The sequence below is a fragment of the Hypomesus nipponensis genome, chromosome 19, assembly GCF_054491055.1.
Source record: "Hypomesus nipponensis isolate SF chromosome 19, ASM5449105v1, whole genome shotgun sequence".
Taxonomy (NCBI): domain Eukaryota; kingdom Metazoa; phylum Chordata; class Actinopteri; order Osmeriformes; family Osmeridae; genus Hypomesus; species Hypomesus nipponensis.
Window position 1 is genome coordinate 11,269,949 of NC_140379.1, and position 18,879 is coordinate 11,288,827.

An 18,879-nucleotide genomic window follows, 5' to 3' on the forward strand; every position below is an offset into this window, starting at 1 on the left:
TGTATCTTGCAACTGACATTTCAACCAGAAGGGATTGTATGTAGGTTAGGATTAGATGTAGCTTCATACATATTGTGGATGAAGCAGGACAAATGTATCCATTGTATTTCCATCTGTGGTCCAGATCGTTGTAACTTACTGAATGAGTTGCAGATGACATAACTTGCTCGTACATTTCTCTGCAGTGGTGGGCTAATAGGAAACCGCCTGAGGCCAAGAGATGTCAATATAAAAGCATCTTTTTACACATCCAAAGATGAATGAGAGCGCAGTAAGCAGCGAAGCCATTTATCAAAGAGAATCTTTTTTAAAATTAACATTACCCTCACTCTGTGGCTTATTCTTTGGACATAAAGAATTTGTCACTCAATATTTGTACATTGAGCCCCTCTGTTCTCTCCTGTCTTGCCTTAAATGATAACCTTTTCTACCATTCTCTATCTTGTTCTTTTTTCATCGCTTTTCTTTTCTGAGCAAGTCATTCCTCTCATTTTTTCTCATTCTCTCCTGACATGTGCTCATGTGTTTTGTGCTAAATTGAAGGGCCCCTTTTCTTATTATTGTTGCTCAAACAAAAGTGTCTCCCAAGGCATTGTGGACAGTTTTCAATCTTTTAGAGATATTTTTTAATTAACATCGATCTCTTCCATTTGCAACTCTAGAACAAGAGGTTCCAACGGGGCACTTGAATCCCATTTTGCTGCAGGGATTATCCCACGACGAACCCAGTTTGATCAATGTCACTCAGCTGTTTACTCATTCCAAATGGGACTTTGGCACCCCCTGTTCCTTTGGCGACAAGGTGCTGTCAATTAGGAGTATTGAGCTCTTTTTTCATCTGTGCGTCAGCATAGATAGCGGGGGTGTGAGAGCACTTGCAAGCTCCATCTGCTACCCATCTGCAGGGATGAGAAAGATGTCGGGGTCCAAGGGTCTCTCACTGATGAAGGGGTAACAGAAATGTTTCTGGGTTGTTCATAACAGGCTTCTTGTTGTGTAAACCTCAAAACAAAGTTAGGTGCCCTTTTTGCAATACTGTCTGGTTGTCTTGTTTAAAGAGAATCTGTATTTTCTCCTGGCGCCTTGGCTCTGTGTAGTTGCTTTAGTGATATTGGTACACAGATGTAGGTTAGCGTTAACTATTGGGTGTACTTGATTAAATACATTTTTGGATCATGGGTAATTAACAGAATGGAAACAGCATCTTCCTTCAGAGGACACTTTTATTCAGCTCAAAACAGCAGTTATTTATACCACCGACAACTAAATTGGTATATCATTTCACTGTCCAGTGTATCACTCCCAATCGAATACTATCCTAAACATTGCAGGTAAATTGCATAGTGTTATATAGTTCCTAATTTATATAAAGATATTAAGAACACACTGTATTTATCAAATCCTGAAACATTTATTAAATCATGTAAAACATCCAAAACCAAAACAAGAATATTCTAAACAATGATTTACAAAATCAATCAAATTTTACAATATGTATCTACTAGCACACATAGTAAATAATGTACATACTATAGTTTGTAGGATTGCAGTATGACATACGGGTAACAGGCCAACAATGTATGTTGCTAGAACTAGCCATAGATGTAAGGAAGAATCACATAATGTGAACAAGTCGCCCAACCTCGACTGCGGGAGAGGTTCAGACACCTTTTTAGCACATTTTCCCTGGTAAGGACACACTGGTAGCCTGTTTACATCTTAGGGCACAAACCCTTCACAGTTCCTAATGTGTCCTTAGTGAATGATTCATGACTAAGGCCTGTCAACTCTTTTTTCTCAATGTCTGCTGTCTGCCTCAACACAACAACTCACCATGTCTTGCTAACATCAGGATGCTCAGTGCAAAAAGAAACATCAAATAAAGACAGAAAATTCTTGCCATAGACATTTATCACAATGTGACTGTTATTTACCCTGGAAAGTGCAAAGCTTATTTATGCATTTTTTCAAACTTCCAAATTGTCTGAGAAATAATAGTAGTGTGTTCCATGACAGAAGTAACCCAACATAGTCAGCCCCACAGACTGTCCTTAACCCAACATAGTCAGCCACATAGACTGTCCTTAATCCAACATAGTCAGCCCCACAGACTGTCCTTAATCCAACATAGTCAGCCCCACAGACTGTCCTTAATCCAACATAGTCAGCCCCACAGACTGTCCTTAATCCAACATAGTCAGCCACATAGACTGTCCTTAATCCAACATAGTCAGCCACACAGACTGTCCTTAGACTGTTGCTCCAACCTGTACCTAGAACAAGCTGTAGAGTCTTGGCATGATGTGAACATGCCTAAACACGCAACAGACTTAAACTGCAGTCCTATTATGCATGGCACATCGATCCTACAGGTATTCAATTGACTGACCAAGTGGAAAACCAAGATCACATGGAAGGCAAACTCAAAATCAAGGGGAACAGATTCCACCCAAGCCAATCAGAAGCCCTGCAAACTGTGCTTAATAATCCCACTGACTGCTGGGGTCTGACCTACATTTCCCAGGCAAACAAAACACACTTCTGAAGACGGAACTTCAATTTGTTTCTCTCTCCCTCCATTTCTTTCTCTTGCTCATCAGCCTCCTCTTGCCCCCAGGTCCCCACAGTGTGAAAATGGTACAATGGTGCAAATGAGATTAATTAGGGAGTGACTGTAATTGAGAGCCTTATTTGGTAGTTGGCCTCTGTGCAGGGTTTACCCCACCACAGTGAGATGAGGGTGACAGTATATGATTAGCGTCAAGCATTCTTGAGTATTTTGGGTGGCCATTGTTATTGTAATTCCTCTGTGAAGTAATTTCAGCTACACTGATGACTTATTGCTGTTTGCCTTGAGAAATAGGATATCTTTTTATTTAGGTCTTTTTATGCCATGTCTGGAAAGCACTGATACACCAGCATTTCTTTCCCAGCTTACAGACACAAATTCTCCAGGCTATTCCGAGAACGTATTCCACTTATTTCACTCTGTTAAGGTAATAGAGGAATTAACATAAGGATAACTGAATATGGCCCCAGACTAAGTGAGTAGTTCTTGGATTTCAATTTGAATTAAGTGCCGAGGCAGATGTGAGTGTCTTAGTGTCACCATGGACACAGACACACACACAATCCTTTTTTAAACCCATTGACTTCAAAAGGACTTGCTGCCTCACCCTGACAGCTTGTGAATGATTTGTGTTAAGGACACTGTATTTCATTCAAGCGTTGAGTGGGGAGCAGAGAAGAGTGTGTGTGCACATGCATGTGAGAAGAGAACAAAGATGAGGACAAAGAAAAGAGAGAAGAACTAAGTGCAACTGCATCACTTTATTACCTTTTAACACTTTCCTTTAAGGGGGTCTTCATAATCATTTGTTATACCTTTATGAAACCCACTATTAAACCTGCACATATCAGTGGTAGTATAATAATTCATGCAAAATAAAAGTCTGATCATATCCAACGGTTTTATGTTTTTGTGGATCAACTGTCGAGCCATAGAGCTACAGGTCGCAGCCAATAAACAGGCTTTTAGTTTTTTAAATGTGTGTTTTTGGCTTAATTATATTTGTGGGTAAGCACATTCATTGCCACAGACAATTAACCTCTACCACACTGGGCAACACTACACACAGACAAGCCACTAATCATGAACACATTGACCCTTCTCTGACAGCAGTTTATAGCTGATACTTGAAGGTATGGATGTCTTGAAGTCCCTGGAGAGGAGTGGACCTTGGAGCTGAGATTACTTTTTCAATTCCCAAGGTCTCATTTTATAACCAAAAGGACAGACACATTCACAGGGAGTCATAGGGAGCCACATATGGATGGTGGTGAGATGGTGGGGATTGAGAATACCCCCCCCCCACCCCCGCAAAACAAAAAGACAGAGATTGAGATCTGGGAATTTTTGTCACACCAACAGCCAACACTGCTAGTTGGTTTGTTGTTATCTGTGTGATGACAAGAACAGACAGACAGGGACAGGGAGAAGATCCCAAGGGTAAGGAGATAAGATCACTTTGGCTGACTAAACTGACAGCAAATGCTTTCATGGGAGAAGGGATAAGCACTCACTGGGAACCATCTAAAGAGTTGCAGGTGGTAATACATTTTTTGTGTGTCCGTTTGAATCCACCGACAGCCACGATTCAGTTTGAGCACATCACAGCTAAACAAGGACATGTTTACGCCCACTCTGGCTTGGTGTGTAAATACAGCACATTTGTATTATTCCAACTGACAGCACACATGTCTAAACCAGTAACTATTCAACTCCAAATGCACCATCCAACCAACCCCCCCCCCACACACACACATACTCACCCCCAAACACACACAGACCAGGCAACGCAGTAAAGACGAGAGTATCCCAGAAATGGTTATTACTCACCCAGAAGAGGAGGTTGAAGAAGACCATTCCATAGCGCAGCCCCATCATGCAGCCCTCGGCCATCCTGCAGCGCCGCAGCTCTAGAAGGAAGATGAAGGAGAGGTCCAGGTAAAACACCACATACTTCTTCCCAGGGGGGGTGCCATAGCGGCCTTTAGTGGTTTGTGGCCCGGGCCCCGCAGTGTGGAACCCAAAAGCGAAGGGCGGGCGCTTGTACTCAAACTCCCCGCTGTATCGGTGGAAACCAGAGCTGAACGGGGGAGTCTCTGGCTTGCTGTCCAGTGACGGGCTGCGCCGGTAGGGGGTCTCGTCTGTGCTGGAGCGCCTCATCTGGGGCCAGTGGACTAGACTATAGTCAGTTAGTGTTCTCGTAATTTCCTATTTTCGGAGCTCTTCAAAAGCCCACTAAAGTCTTCTTTGTTGGGCTACCTTCTGCAAAACTGCCAGAGACTAAAACCACATTGGCAGGGATGCAAAGTCCAACGGAGGAAAGCATCTGAGAGAAAACATGTGCTCAGAGGACAAATGTGCATATATGAGAGCAATAACATAAAAAAAAACTGGCTTTCAGTACAGTATAAACACCAAAAACATAGCTGAATCTGACATTTAATTTGTTTTAGGATTTGAATTTGATCGTTGAAAGATTAAAGTCCAAACCCAAGTAGTTTTTTTCTCCCAATTCGATCCAGTTTCTAATTCTTATCCTACAACATCTGGATATTCCTGTAGTCCATCATCTTAATCCTGTGAAGCACCTGTGTAATTACGTGGAATTTTCAGCAAATCCCTTAACACCTGTTCATCGCAGGCTTCACTCTGCTAATCCCTCAGCGCCTTTGCCTTGATCTGTGAAGATATCCCAACAAGCACTTTCATTTCTGCCTATTTTTTACCCAAACCATAAAACCATGGGGAGGACAGTATACACCCCAAGCCGCTGCAATCTGGACGGTTGGTGAAACACCTCGGATGCGTCACACCTGGTGTCATGAAAGAATCCTGGGCAGGTTCCTCTGGCAGAGGCATCAAAATCAGACACAGACAGGAAATCCTTTTTCACAGATCTATCTGCTATGCACAAGTACTAGTTTCCAATCAAAAATACATTGAGTTAAAATAGATTTCTCACAAATGCCTGTTCTTGACTTTTGCTGACATGCGTAAAAAAAGTTAAAAGCAAGGTGCAGCATGCGGAGATGAAGTGATATGTAAAGCGCACGCGAAAAAGCAGTCTTTGGTTTCTTTCGGTGAGCCTTAAATGTAGACCATCTTCTGTTCCTTTTCTTCTTCTGCCTCCTGTACAACTCCCACTCTTTCTTTTTTTCTAGAAGTCTTCAGATATTTCTCTCTTTCCACCTACCACTGCTCTTTTTTCCCCTGTCTGCCTGCTGCTTATTTTTCTCCCTTTCTATCCCTCACTCTCACTCCCTCTTTCTGTCTGTTCCTCCACCTCTCCTTCCTTCACTCTCTCTCTCTCTCTCTCTCTCTGTCTACCTCTCCGTTAGAGCTGATGGAGATAAATGTCCTTGATTCACAGAGTCCCAAAAGCAGAACTACACGGGCAAGCTGTCCTCTCTCCTCCTCTTGTCGTCGTCTGTGCGCTTTCTCTGCCTCTTAGGTGGGTGAGAAAATAAAAGTGCACACCAGGGTCATGGCTATGCAGTGAGGGAGAAAGAGCAAGGCAGCTTCCTTTGAGAAAGGAGAAAGAACGAGAAGAAGAAAAAGACTGCAGTGTTCTAGCAGCCGTCCAGCCTGAATGCCTGGAGCTCCTCTCTCTCTTTCCCTCCCTCCCTCCCTCCCTCCCTCCCTCCCTCCCTCCCTCCCTCCCTCCCTCCCTCCCTCCCTCCCTCCCTCTCGCTCTCGCTCTCGCTCTCTTTCGCTCTCCCTCCCTCCCTCCATCCCTCGCTCTCTTCTTCACTCGTGCAATCTCAGCCCCCCACTACCCCTGCCCCTCCTCCTTTGTAACTGTCCCCAAATCTAGCTGTGACATGGGCTGGAGCAGTCATTCACAGTCTAGCCACACCCTACTACGGAGCTGAGCCAATCAGTCACTTGCATCCCATCCTCCCTTGCACACACACACACACACACATAGATACAGAACCTCTCTCACTCTCTTCCACACCAACGCATGAACGAGAGAGATCCTTTTTGGTTAAGACAGCAAGGTTATGCAGCATCTTTTCCTTGCACGAGTGCAGTGTTTTCATTTCTTTCTCTCTCTCTCTCTGTTTACATTTCAATATACAATTCTTTCTCTATCTCTGTCTCTTTTTCTCCACTCCCTTCGCCTCTTTCTCTTCTTGCTCACTCTCATTCCACATTCTAAGGTCGTTCTTGCACACAAAAACCTGACCACGGTATAGCTACGCTTCACTTCAGTCATGTTTCTACCCTAGTCCCTCTGGACAGGGTAACACGCACCAACACTGCATAGTTCAATTCCCATGTTACAATCAACTCTTCCCATTTCATGCATATGCATGAACACATGGAGGGAAAAGCGCATTGGCTCAACGCTCTGTCACACACACACTCAAATAAAATAACAATGCGCTTTCTACATCCCTGGGTCAATACCCTATGAATCCTTATGAAGGTTGTATTGGTTTTTCATAATAAGGGTCAGATTGTATTGAACGTCTTTCTCTCAGGATGATGTTGTGGAAACTGACATTGTTCTCTTCAGTCATGAATCTTGGGGTGAATGAATACTGCGAGGTATCAATGTTGTGCTCACTAATGCAAAAGGTATCCATGGGTGATGTTTTCAATAAAAGCATGTGCACAATGCACTTACTGAGATCTAAATCTTGCTTTGTTGGCATGAATCAGAATCAGAAGGGATTTTATTTGCGATGAATGTTTGCACAAACAAGGAATTTACTTTGCCAGGGAGGTGCATACATTAAACGTATAGGAATATTGAAACTTAAATATGTGGACTAACTATACAAAAGGAGCAAAGTCTAGCTAATACTAAGGGGGGTCTAGCTAATACTAAGGGGAATAAAATAAAAAATAAAATATAAGTAGTCATAATCTACAATCTAACCTAAAAAAACAAATAGTGCAAGAGAACGATACAATAGTGCAAATTGCAATGTGCAGGATGTCATTGTGCAGCTTGTGATTTAAAGTCAGTGTGAGTCCTTGGCCTCGTTAAAGTGGCCAACAGCGGATGGGAAGAAACTGTTCTTGTGGCGTGAGGTTTTGGTCTTGATGGACCGCAGCCTTCTACCGGAGGGGAGTAGCTGAAACAGGGAGTGGCCAGGATGGGAGGGGTCAGCCACAATTTTCCTCACTCGCCTCAGGGACCTCGAGGTGTGCAGATCCTCGAGGGAAGGCAGATTGCAGCCGATCACCTTCTCAGCAGTGCGGATGATACGCTGCAGTCTGCTCTTGTCCTTAGCAGTGGCAGCAGCGTACCAGATGGTGATAGAAGAAATGAGGATGGACTCAATGATGGCTGTGTAGAAGTGCACCATCATTGTCTTTGGCAGGTTGAATTTCTTCAGCTGCCGTAGAAAAGTACATCCTCTGTTGTGCTTTTTTGGTGAGGGAGCTGATGTTCAGTCCCCACTTGAGGTCCTGGGAGAGGATGGTGCCCAGGAAGCGGAAGGACTCCACAGTGCTGACTGGGGAGTCACTCAGGGTGATGGGGGTGAGTGGGGCTGTGTTCTTTCTGAAGTCCACAACCATCTCCACTGTCTTAAAAGCATTGAGTTCTAAATTGTTCTGGCTACACCAGGTCACCAGGTTGATAGCATGAAGACATCATGCTATGACCTTGTCATGTGCACCTGAACACTGTAGGTATGAATTAAAAGAAAGACACACACAGACATCTGTAGTGTATTTCACATCATCCATCGAACTGTTTTGACACTTTAAAACATGTTATTTTGTGTTTGTTTTTTTCCAAACTTTACAAATCTGTTCACTTCCTTAAAAAAACATAAGAATACACAGGTAACAAATTATGTTATTTAAAAGAAGGCACTCCCTCTTGTCAGTTGATTTTTTGAAGATTTTTTTCTCAAGATTTTTCTCTAATTATTTCTTGGCAGTTTTTCCCTCAGCACAACCCCAGATAAAATAAAACCACACAACATCAACTTACATCTGTATTTGTGTCAGTCTGCTCAGCAAATTCTCGATGAAATAAAACTGAATAATTTATCAAATCTATATTGTGTAGCAATTTTATAGCCAACACTTATTCAGACAAAGTATCAGACAAAAACATATTCACACTCACATGTACATGGAATAAGGTTATAGGAAAGTGAGTAGGCTAATCAATTATGTCAAATACTCTGTAATAATTCAATCTTTAGCTGTTACAATGGTGTTGTGACTGTTGTGACTGTTTTAGATTCCAAAGTGTCAGAGACATCCATGTCAGCTAATAATCTTGCTTGTCACCTTTGAATGGTGAGCGTGAAAAAGATCCTCCAGAAATCATTCTGTATGCATATCTGTCACATCTTTCATTAAGATTATAGCTCACATAGAGCATCTAATCCCTTTTGCCAGTCCACTTCCCTATAGTAGTCAAACAGTGGGAAGACGATTACCCTAAGGATTTGCCTGTTTGTGATTATGCGTAGATAGAAAGGAAGACTGTGAAGGTATGTGTGTTACACAAGAGTTTACATTAAAGGAGGGCTTGGCTCATCGCATAGTATAAACCCACTGCTTTAGTCTCTCTCGAGAAATTAGATGAGATTAGTGAAGAAAATCCACCTTGAAGACAGGGTGTAAAATATTGTGCAAATAATCCATCTGTTTTGCACATACAATAAGCACACTTGCACACCCACACAGATACACTTACGCCAATCTAAGCAAATAAAAATATACAAATTCAAATTCACTGTACAGTTACAGTATTCATAAAGTACTCGAAGTATCCTGAAAATGATTTAATCCTGGAATTTTATAGAGTGATTGAGATTTTAAAATGAAATATCCAGAACATGTTCAATAGAATTGAGCTTCATGAAAATATGTATTTAATATATATCTGTATAAGTCTGTATTGCTATTCTTGTGGGTACTCACAATTCAGTCCCACAACTCTTACTCTTAACTCTAACTTTACCCAAACCTAACCCTTCACCCCAAAACATAACCTGAACCCCAAACCAGATCCCATAAAACTAGCTCCTAACCCCAATCCTAAACCCCTTAGAAAAAGCATTTAAATTTGTGAAGACCAAGAATCAAGAAAGTCTCTCCACATTTGTAGGCAGAGTAGGCAATGTTGTTGAGAAGCACTTTTGTTATATTTACTGAAATAAACTTCACATCCTGATAGCAACAAATAAATCTAAAGGGTTGACAGTTAAATGTAGAAAATCAGATGTCTGTGGCCATTGCAGGACTGTAATAAACACAACAAATCATTAAGGGTGGATCGGTACTAATAATTGGACGGCATTCAGACCAAATGCAATGATTGGACGGGCTACTTGTCTGTCTGTCTACCTCTAGGCAATACGCTTTCATGTGTTTTGGAGGACGGCTTTAAAGGGAGGGGGTGTGATATTTTGGTTTGAATCCTTTCAAACTCAAGCTAAAATTGCCTACCCTGCTTTTTAGTTTTACTATTCTTGAGAGGACTTCTGGTCCTCACAAGAATAGCTAAACAAATCCAAACACACACACAAGTGAGAACAGATAAAGATCATTTAAATAATACTTGCTTGTGTGTGTGAGTAATCTTGTCACTAGTCTGAGTGACAGGTGGCTATGCGTAGGGAGGCAATCATTAGGGACCTCAATAAAGAGTTCAAGTGAGAGAGCCTCATAGTGATAAACAGGGCTACTGATAAAGATAGAGTGGAGGCAAGGTACCAAGCCAGGTCCAGAGTGTGTGTGGGTGAATATATTTGTTTGTGTGCACATTAAGCACTTGCTTTATTTATAATCTTTCATTAACTGAAGCTATCTCTTGCTGTAAGATTGCTATATATTTTATGGTCCTGGGAAAATAATTAATGTGATAGTAAGCAGCACATTATCTATTGTCTATCACTGTGACATTTACTGACAATTAACTAGGTTTGCTTCTGAGTTCCATTCACCCTGTTGACCTGTCCACATATAAATGTGTTTAAAAGGTGTTGAAAGAGGAAAGTTGCAGTTGCAGTTCTGGTAGGCCAGTGTGATGTTTGGGTGTATTTCTCTAACTGGATTTGAACTTGCATAGATTTGTTTCACCCACGTTAAAGTTGTAAAAAAAAAGCACATATAGAAATAATGTGCAAAGAAATTGGACCCTTGCAATTACATTATATTAGAAAATTAAGCAACAAGCTAATTATTATTAGATTACTAATTATGTATGTAGGCTAGATCTTAATGACAATGGTAATGTAGGTCTGGATTGTGCTTAACCTCCTGCAGATAAAACAGCGGGCTTTCATATCTGTTACAGTAACCAAGCAGCCATGTTTACTGGGTAAACTTAAAGGCTGTGAAAAGTTTTGAAGAAAATGTTTGTGATATTTGCACAAAAGACCAAATACACAGGTTTTCCTGTATTGGCAACTTCAATGCTTTATGGAATCTACGACCATTAAAAATGTGTATGGCACGTACTTCCGTTTTATTACTATCATTTGAATGGAACTGCTGTTCACACATGCTGAATGATTTTTTAAATAAAGGTTTACCTCATATGTGTTTTGGGGTACCAAGCCCACATCACCACATCTAACTATTAATTATTCAAATGTTATTCATAATTACTGTTAAAAGATGCAAGGCAATAGCATAATCATGAGAAGATAAAAGAAGAAAAACGAGACATATGGCTGTCTGAAATCGCAAATGGTGCCTCCAGCAGATTCTCAGCTTGACAGAGCAAATATTGAATTAAATGTGACCATTTGTGCTTGGTTTAAAAATAAATAAATAATAATAACGCAATAAATGCTGGTATCCAAACTCTGTGAATGTACATTATATACTTAAGACTGCAATGTATTAAAGAACTAAAACTGAACATGGATTTCAATTGGAGGACATTTATAAAACAATATTATGGAACGGAACAGAGACAATGGGGGGAAACACAAAGAGCTACTTAAACCAAGTGTTCATGGGTTTTCGCGTTGACCCCTTCACCCCCATGTGGCCAATTTACACACTGCATGCAGACTACACTTCTGCATCCATTTTAAAGGCTCATCATCTGTAAAGCACACTGTGGATTATGCACACAGTAGATGATGCACACTGCTAATGATGCAACAAGTCCCCTGGGTCTCAATCAGCTTCCCTGTAAATCAAAATACTCATAAACACTGTTCACACAAGGGGCCAACAGAAATTATACAAGGCTGACAGCCAAGGTGTCATTGCCTTGCAAATTACACTGAACACAAAAAGTCAGTAAAACTACAATAACTCCTGTATGCTTTATTTCAATCTGTGTTGATATACTGTATGTGATATGTGAATGTGGGTATTGGAAGGCAAGATTGGAGTTAGAAAAACTGTATGATGCACAAATGTATGCATCAAAAGGTTTGATGCTGTAAATAGACCGTGGGGATACAGAAAAATGGAAAAGAAGAAAATGTAGATAAATGAGATTTTCTTCTGTTATTTATTTTCCTTGAGCCTCCATGCACACAGACTCCTCTCCTTTGATCAACCTCAAACAACTACACTTCCAAACATGATAACTGAATCAACAACAATCTTTAGCATTAAAGCAATATTGGATGCTCTGACAAGAAAATCCAGGATCTTGTATATACACTGCCAGTCTCAAACTTTCTTCACCAAAATAAAGAGCTGGAGCATTTGGACAATATATTCGTCCTGATTTTCAACAGATTTGTTTCCATGACAACTAAGCCCCTAGCTGAGGAAGTAAAAAAAGCACCTTGTGAACTTTTCAATGAAAGCAAGTCACCGTGGACTTCTGTGTGGTGAGCCGCGAATACTAATGACACCACAGACCTAGTAAGGGATATGCAACACATGCAGATTTGGTGGGATTTTTTATTGTATTTGGAATTTATATGATTTGTTTCTCTCTCTGTGTCTTTGTGTGTGTTGTGTGTATAATTTATCTGAGTGCATCAAGATTATATTGGCGTGACAAATTACCTATGTTTATGTGGGTGATGTATTGGCGATACAGCCATTGTATTGGCACTGTTTTAGAGTGGTTGGACACAAAAAGTGAATGTGCCCTTTTAACATTGGAGCTCAGCTCTTCTTGTCTATGTTCAATTAATGAGGGCAATGCTACTTTGAGATACATTTTTAAACTTTTTTTTTTTTTCCAGTCAATCATGAACAAAGCAGGATTTATTTTCCCATAAAGGTGGTCTGAAATCTGGTGCCAGTAAAGGTGGTTAGCGTTTAAACACTAATAGGTCTGCTTTCTTCATAGCTCCAAAAGTATAGTAGCTGTATCTGTCTCCAGCAAAATGTTCTTCATATTCAGATCTACTGAGGTAAAGAGCTGTAGACACCATTGTAGACAACAATGGAGATATTGTAGATCCATTGAATTATGTAAATTAATGGTTTCCTACAATGTGTATGTGTGTGTGTGGCAGTGCAGGCTCTGCCTATAAGTCAAGCATTGCTCCTGGGACTCTATAATGGGTCCTAGGCCATTGCACTACTAATTTAATGTTGCCCACTCAATTGATGATGTCAGTGTCATCTGAAATTGTAAATTTGCCTCAAAAAATAATTTGTTTTTTTTCTCAGGACATTCCCCCAGAGCCCCTCCCAAATCTAGCCAACAGCCCCTTGTAGCCTACATCCAACCAGATATGTATGTGTGAGTGTGCAGGCAGGTGTGTGTTGTGTGGGTGTGTTGAGGTTGGATAAGGTGGAGCCGATATGGATGAGAAGCCTCTATACTGCTAAATGAATAAATGTATACGAGGGTTAAAGGCAGGTTTGAATAGTTTGGAATTTAAGCTAAAATAGCTGGCTACGCAGAACTTGCCTACACAACCTTTAATTACCAGGCTGGGAATATACAGGTAACAAGGGGTAATGATGTGTGACATGAGCTACCGGGAGCTAATTGGGGATATGATTAGACAATGCACCTTGAATCAACGTGAAAATAAGATATTTATTAAATGACAACTTGTCATATTAGCAGCAATGTGATTCTGCAACTTTATGATGGTGAGGATTAACCAACACAAAAGTTATAATGTAGTTTGAGACGGATTTCCATGAAATAAAAGTTTCTATATTCATGGGCCTCATTAACATCGTCCTTTAGTAACAGCATCAGAACAGAAACAATCATTTCTATTTTAGAGCAGCTTCTGGGACCACACGCCCATTTCTGTGTAACCAAATTTCGACAAACCTCTATCTACAGTAGTAAGGACACGCAGTAAGTACATTATCTTAGCTTGTATTATGAGTTTTATTGTACAAATAAAACCTGTCAGGAATACAGACTCAAAGCCTATATGGAACTTCCATGTTTTAAATCCCCCAATATGATAGATCAAATGTGATATCAAGACAACATTCCATTGAGTGCTGTCACGTGGCTGCATGCAGTAAAAAGTTTGCACTCTTTTCTTACACATTACACTTAATACAACATAATATTGACAAAGATTGTTGTTGTTGTAGAAAACAGGGTAAGATGGTGTGACTAAAAGGAAGAAAAGTGTGTTTCAGGCTTGTGGTATTCACTCCACAATACATGTCAGTACTCAGGGAATGAAAGCAAGCATCAGAAAGTAACACTAATGTGGCCTTACGTACAACTTGACTCCAAGCAGACAGGGACACACAATAGCAAAGACACTTTAAAGGCCTCCACATTACAGTTAAGTTCAACCTTGTGGTGTAGTGAGAACACCCACTCTCTTTTGATATCAGAATTTCATTGGATTTTCCTTTCATAATGCAGCACTTTCAGCAAAATGTTCTCAAAGAAGCTTAACTCTAATTTGTACCTCAATGTGTTCTCATTACCCATGTCTCTCTCTTATGCACACACATTGATTACATTTCTCCCTCACTCCCTCACTTTTACTCACACAAAACCCACCCAGCCACACATACACACACACTGCTGCACTACAACAGTGTTGTGCTTTATCACTCTCTGTGGAGCCAGTGTTTAGGATAATTATCCAGAGGGTTGCCACACCTAGAGGGAGCCTCAAGTTGGCCACAAAATTCACAGAAAAACACCAGCTGCCAAAGTAAAAAAAAACAGTAACTCCCCTTTCTTACTCTTCCTTCATCCCTGTTCCATCTCTCTGTCTCTCTGTCTCTCTGTCTCTCTGTCTCTCTGTGTCTCTGTGTCTCTGTGTCTCTGTGTCTCTCTGTGTCTCTCTGTCTCTCTCTGTCTCTCTCTCTCTCTCTCTCTCTCTCTCTCTCTCTCTCTCTCTCTCTCTCTCTCTCTCTCTCACTTTGGACAGCATTCCAATTGAGAAACGTTCTGCCTTGTGTAATCTATTGAATAAATACTAAATTAACTGAACCACACATTAACAGTTAATTAACCATGTTCTGGTTATTGGTTGAATAAAGGGCTGTCCAACTTTCAAGTTGGGTTTCTCTAACTTTAATCTGTTCTGCTTCTAATAATTCTCCGTTTGACAACCCAACTGACAAGACCTGTTGAACAGACCTACAGCATTAAGGCATCACACATTACAAAGTTTACATTTTACTTTTGAAATGGAGGCACTTTGGTTTGGGCCGGCATTTGCCTTTCTAACCTCTCCACACAAAAAAGAAAACCAAGGGAGGGATCAGTTCCTGGAATGCTTGAAATTCCAAAATGTTATTCTCTTCCTGAAGTTTATTTCTGTCTTTCATCGAGAACCAGAGGGGAACGCTCTCTTGCTCTTTCCCTCTCTCTATGGACCAATCAGAGCTTATGCATTAAATGTTCTCCCCCTCCTCTCCATCAATATGATAACATGGAGATTACTTTCTCAGTTACAACATGGTTGCTTTACCATGTACAGTTTGGTTGCCATGGAAAGAGCATAAATATTGACGTAGTACAAATGCTAAGTGAATGTGTGACAATTATAAAGTCCCCCTGAACAGTAAGAGTGCTTTCATAATAAGGGAGTGGTATAAAAAAAACCTAGACACTGTGGTCTGTATGTTGCCATTTCAGAAATAGAATACACTGATCACTGCAACCAACCATCTATATTATTTGTAAATTAAACAAGGATGGAGAAAAGTAATGTACTTGACTGTAAAACAAACTGAATGTGTTTGTCTGTGTCTGCCTGTACTCTGAAGGAGAATCCGTCATATCAAAGAGTCAACAGAATATTCATGAATGACAAATACAAAAGTATTTTCATGTTGCTCACCTCTGTAGTTCTCAGTTTACTTCGACAGTATCCTTGTCTGTTGTGTTAGAGAAACTTTTAAATACCTCAGCTGTTTGAACCACTCTCTCTCTCTCTTTCTTTCTCTCCACTCTCTCTCGTAACATATTGAAACTGTGATTTTCCAAAAACAGTCATTCAAATGGAGATGGAACACGTGTGAATTCCAGTCGAATGTAGCAACAGGGACATCTAGTGGAGACAAGATCAATACAACCTTTGTACCAGCCTGCAAAAGTCTTACAATGTAACTTGTGCTACAGTAGTGAGCACTCTGATTCATAAGTTAACTCTCCACTGGAGGTAAAAACCACACACATCTGAAATCTAAGACCGTCATGTTTTGGATTTGTGGATGAACGGTCTCTCTGAGATTGCTGTGCCGTTGGGGAGAAGGGAGGTTTAGTCACACATTTGAGAGAGAATTGTGGCTGGGTTGGGCGGTGGGTAGATTTCATTTTTACTCTAGGGTCGTAGATTAGGTTGTCATGTATGTAGGCCGTGACTGGCCACACACTCCTGCACAGTAGGTGGCGGTGTATGCATAGCCTACTACTTGGATGCGATCCACCAATCATTGTCGAGAGAACACTACTCAGTTAGCTTGCAGCACAAGCTGTATTTAGTCAGCGTTTAGCAATTTCACTGAAAATGGCCACATTACAACGGTTGAATGGATTTCTCACCGACCGACTAGCCGCGGCTGCTATAGAGATATTTGGGGCAGTTGAGAAGACGATGGTTGAGTATCAGGAACAAATTTCAGATTCTAAACAGGAGATCAGGCATCTACGAAAACTACTTGTGGATTTGGGTTACAAGTCAGACGGTAAGTGTGCTACAGTAGGCTAAATGGTTGCATTTTTTGCTTTTACTGGATGGGAACTTAACGGTCCGCTTTTATTGTTGCCATGTGGCCGAAATGAGACGAAACGAGAGGCACGTGTTTGCATAATGTGTGAAATTCAACAACAAACAGTATGCATATTCAGTAACATGTTTAATGCTCTTCACTGTCCTGCTGTTATAGAACTGTCCATTTATTTCAACCAGGCGTGCTTTCCATTGCCCCTGCCAGTGAGGACGTGTTTGTTTCTGAGCAAGAGGATGAGCAGGAGAGGGATGCCATTCCAATAGAGAAAGAAAGTGAAGAAGACTCCCCAATAGAACCAGACGCCACTCAACATGAAGAGAGCAAAGGTTTTTGTGGGGTCGACGGAGAAATGACATTGTCCAGCACAAAAAGAACCAGGGTCACAAGAAAATGTAAAGAGATAACAGCTAGTTACCCCACCGCTGCTGCCCAAATCGAAACCAGTGAACTGACACTGAGGGAAAACCCAGGGAAGAAACGACACAGCTGTAATGTGTGCATGAAATGCTTTAGCAGGCCAAGCCATTTGAAAGTCCATCAGAGAACACACACTGGTGAAAAACCGTATCAGTGCAAAGACTGTGGGAAAAGATTCAATCGCAAGTATTGCTTAGAGGTGCACATTCAGACTCACACATCTGATAAGCCGTTCTGCTGCCATGAATGTGGCAAATGCTTTCGCCGAAATGCAGATTTAATTCTGCACATGAGAGTGCACACTGGAGAGAAACCCTTTAAGTGCCCTTTCTGCGACTCATGCTTTAAGTCGGGAGGTCACTTAGTTCGGCACCAGCTGAGCCATACAGGTGAAAAACCATATCAGTGCAATGACTGTGGCAAATGCTACAAGCGGAAAGAACACTTGACTGAGCATATGAGGGTTCATACAGGGGAAAGACCTTACTGCTGCACAAAATGTGGAAAGTGTTACAGTCTGCGGGGAAACCTGAGAGTCCACATGAGAACCCATGTGGGGGAGAAACCATTCAAGTGTAGTTCGTGTGGCATTTGCACTGTATCAGCACACCACCTCAAACGTCACATGCAGATTCACACAGGAGAGAAGCCTCACGTGTGCCCAGATTGTGGAAAGTCCTTCAATCGGAAAGAAAAAATGACAGAGCACATGAGAACTCACACTGGGGAAAAACCATATTGCTGTCAAGCTTGTGGCAAATGCTTTAGGCTAAGGGCAACCATGAACATACACATGAGGACACACACATCCTCAGAAGATACTTTTCACTTAGAGGTGACTGAAGATGATGACTAATGCTTATACCCTAACAGACACCTTACACTGACAAGAAGGGTTAGTTTTGTGTATAAGTCCAATAATAATTTAAAAACTGTATTTATCCTAGCTAATGGAGCAAACTGATGTTGTGATAAAACATTTGAAAGGATGAGACCAGTTTTTATCACATTAATTTTACATAAGTATGTATGATGGTGTCGGAGAAATGTAGAATGTAAGGTTATATTCTAAAAATACTGGTGTTCAGCATTCCTTTGTCAGTAGAGAGCCCTCTCCCCACATGACCTATAGATGACACTAGGCTTACGTAAACAAACTGACCTAGGTTGACCATTATCCTACTAGAGGTGCAATAAACCTTATCTGTATTGAGTGAATCATATGGTCAAGCCTAGGGTCGGAAGTTTCCACGTGCACGCGCACTCTCTCTGGGATCGATCATATCGACAGCTGATATGCAGGGGAGGAGACTTCTCACCAATAAATGGTCGTACCTGAAGACTTGTGAACCAAACAAACTTTGTAGCACAATGGCGTGTGATGTTTTGTCTCTTTGCTGTTGCAAGCACTAAAGCTTTCTGACTGCAATGCTTGATAGATAAATATTTCTGACAGATGGGTCTCCAGAACCAATTACAACCATTACCATTATTGTAATGATAATGTTTCATTCTCAGGGCATTTACTCATGAAGAGTCAGATTTATTACATTTATACATGTAAAATTACATGAATGTTTTATATTAAAAGTTTTGCTTTGCTGCTTTAGCTACTGAATTTCCATATCGAATGCTGCTTGGCCCCTTCATTGCTGCTTGCATATATTATTTTTTTTCTTCACGTTTTTCTTCTAGTAGTCATCATGAAATGAGGAAGTGACATTGCAGCCTTTTTTTGCTCAGTAAATAAAAAAAGTGAGACAAACATATCAAGGTATTGAGAGAGCTGAGGAGCTGGAAGAGGGAGA

At 40.9% G+C, this 18,879-nt stretch overlaps 2 protein-coding genes across 3 annotated transcripts in view; one reads left to right on the forward strand and one right to left on the reverse strand.

Moving 5' to 3' along the window:
- tspan4a (tetraspanin 4a) overlaps positions 1 to 15,906 on the reverse strand; it is a 40,910-nt gene extending 25,004 nt beyond the window's left edge. The window contains exons 1-2 of one of the 2 annotated variants that reach the window (XM_084682534.1): positions 15,763 to 15,906; positions 4,400 to 4,479 (exon numbers count right to left, since the gene is read on the reverse strand). In XM_084682534.1, coding sequence (XP_084538660.1) covers positions 4,400 to 4,462 — 63 coding nt within the window. In that variant the 5' untranslated portion in view covers positions 4,463 to 4,479; positions 15,763 to 15,906. Of the gene's footprint in view, positions 1 to 4,399; positions 5,384 to 15,762 lie in introns of those variants that run through there. The other variant, XM_084682533.1, reaches the window with a different exon arrangement.
- Positions 15,907 to 16,042: 136 nt separating this feature from the next.
- On the forward strand, positions 16,043 to 18,430 carry LOC146247003 (uncharacterized). The gene is made up of 2 exons (XM_084682531.1): positions 16,043 to 16,609; positions 16,834 to 18,430. Exons 1-2 carry the CDS (start codon positions 16,432 to 16,434, stop codon positions 17,925 to 17,927), a joined length of 1,272 nt encoding a protein of 423 aa, XP_084538657.1. The 5' UTR covers positions 16,043 to 16,431; the 3' UTR covers positions 17,928 to 18,430.
- Positions 18,431 to 18,879: the final 449 nt, after the last annotated feature.

Coding starts and splice junctions, on each gene's coding strand:
- LOC146247003 (XM_084682531.1), top strand. CDS start 16,432: ATGGCCACATTACAACGGTTGAATGGATTTCTCACCGACCGACTAGCC. Junction 16,610..16,833: donor TTTGGGTTACAAGTCAGACG/GTAAGTGTGCTA, acceptor TATTTCAACCAG/GCGTGCTTTCCATTGCCCCT.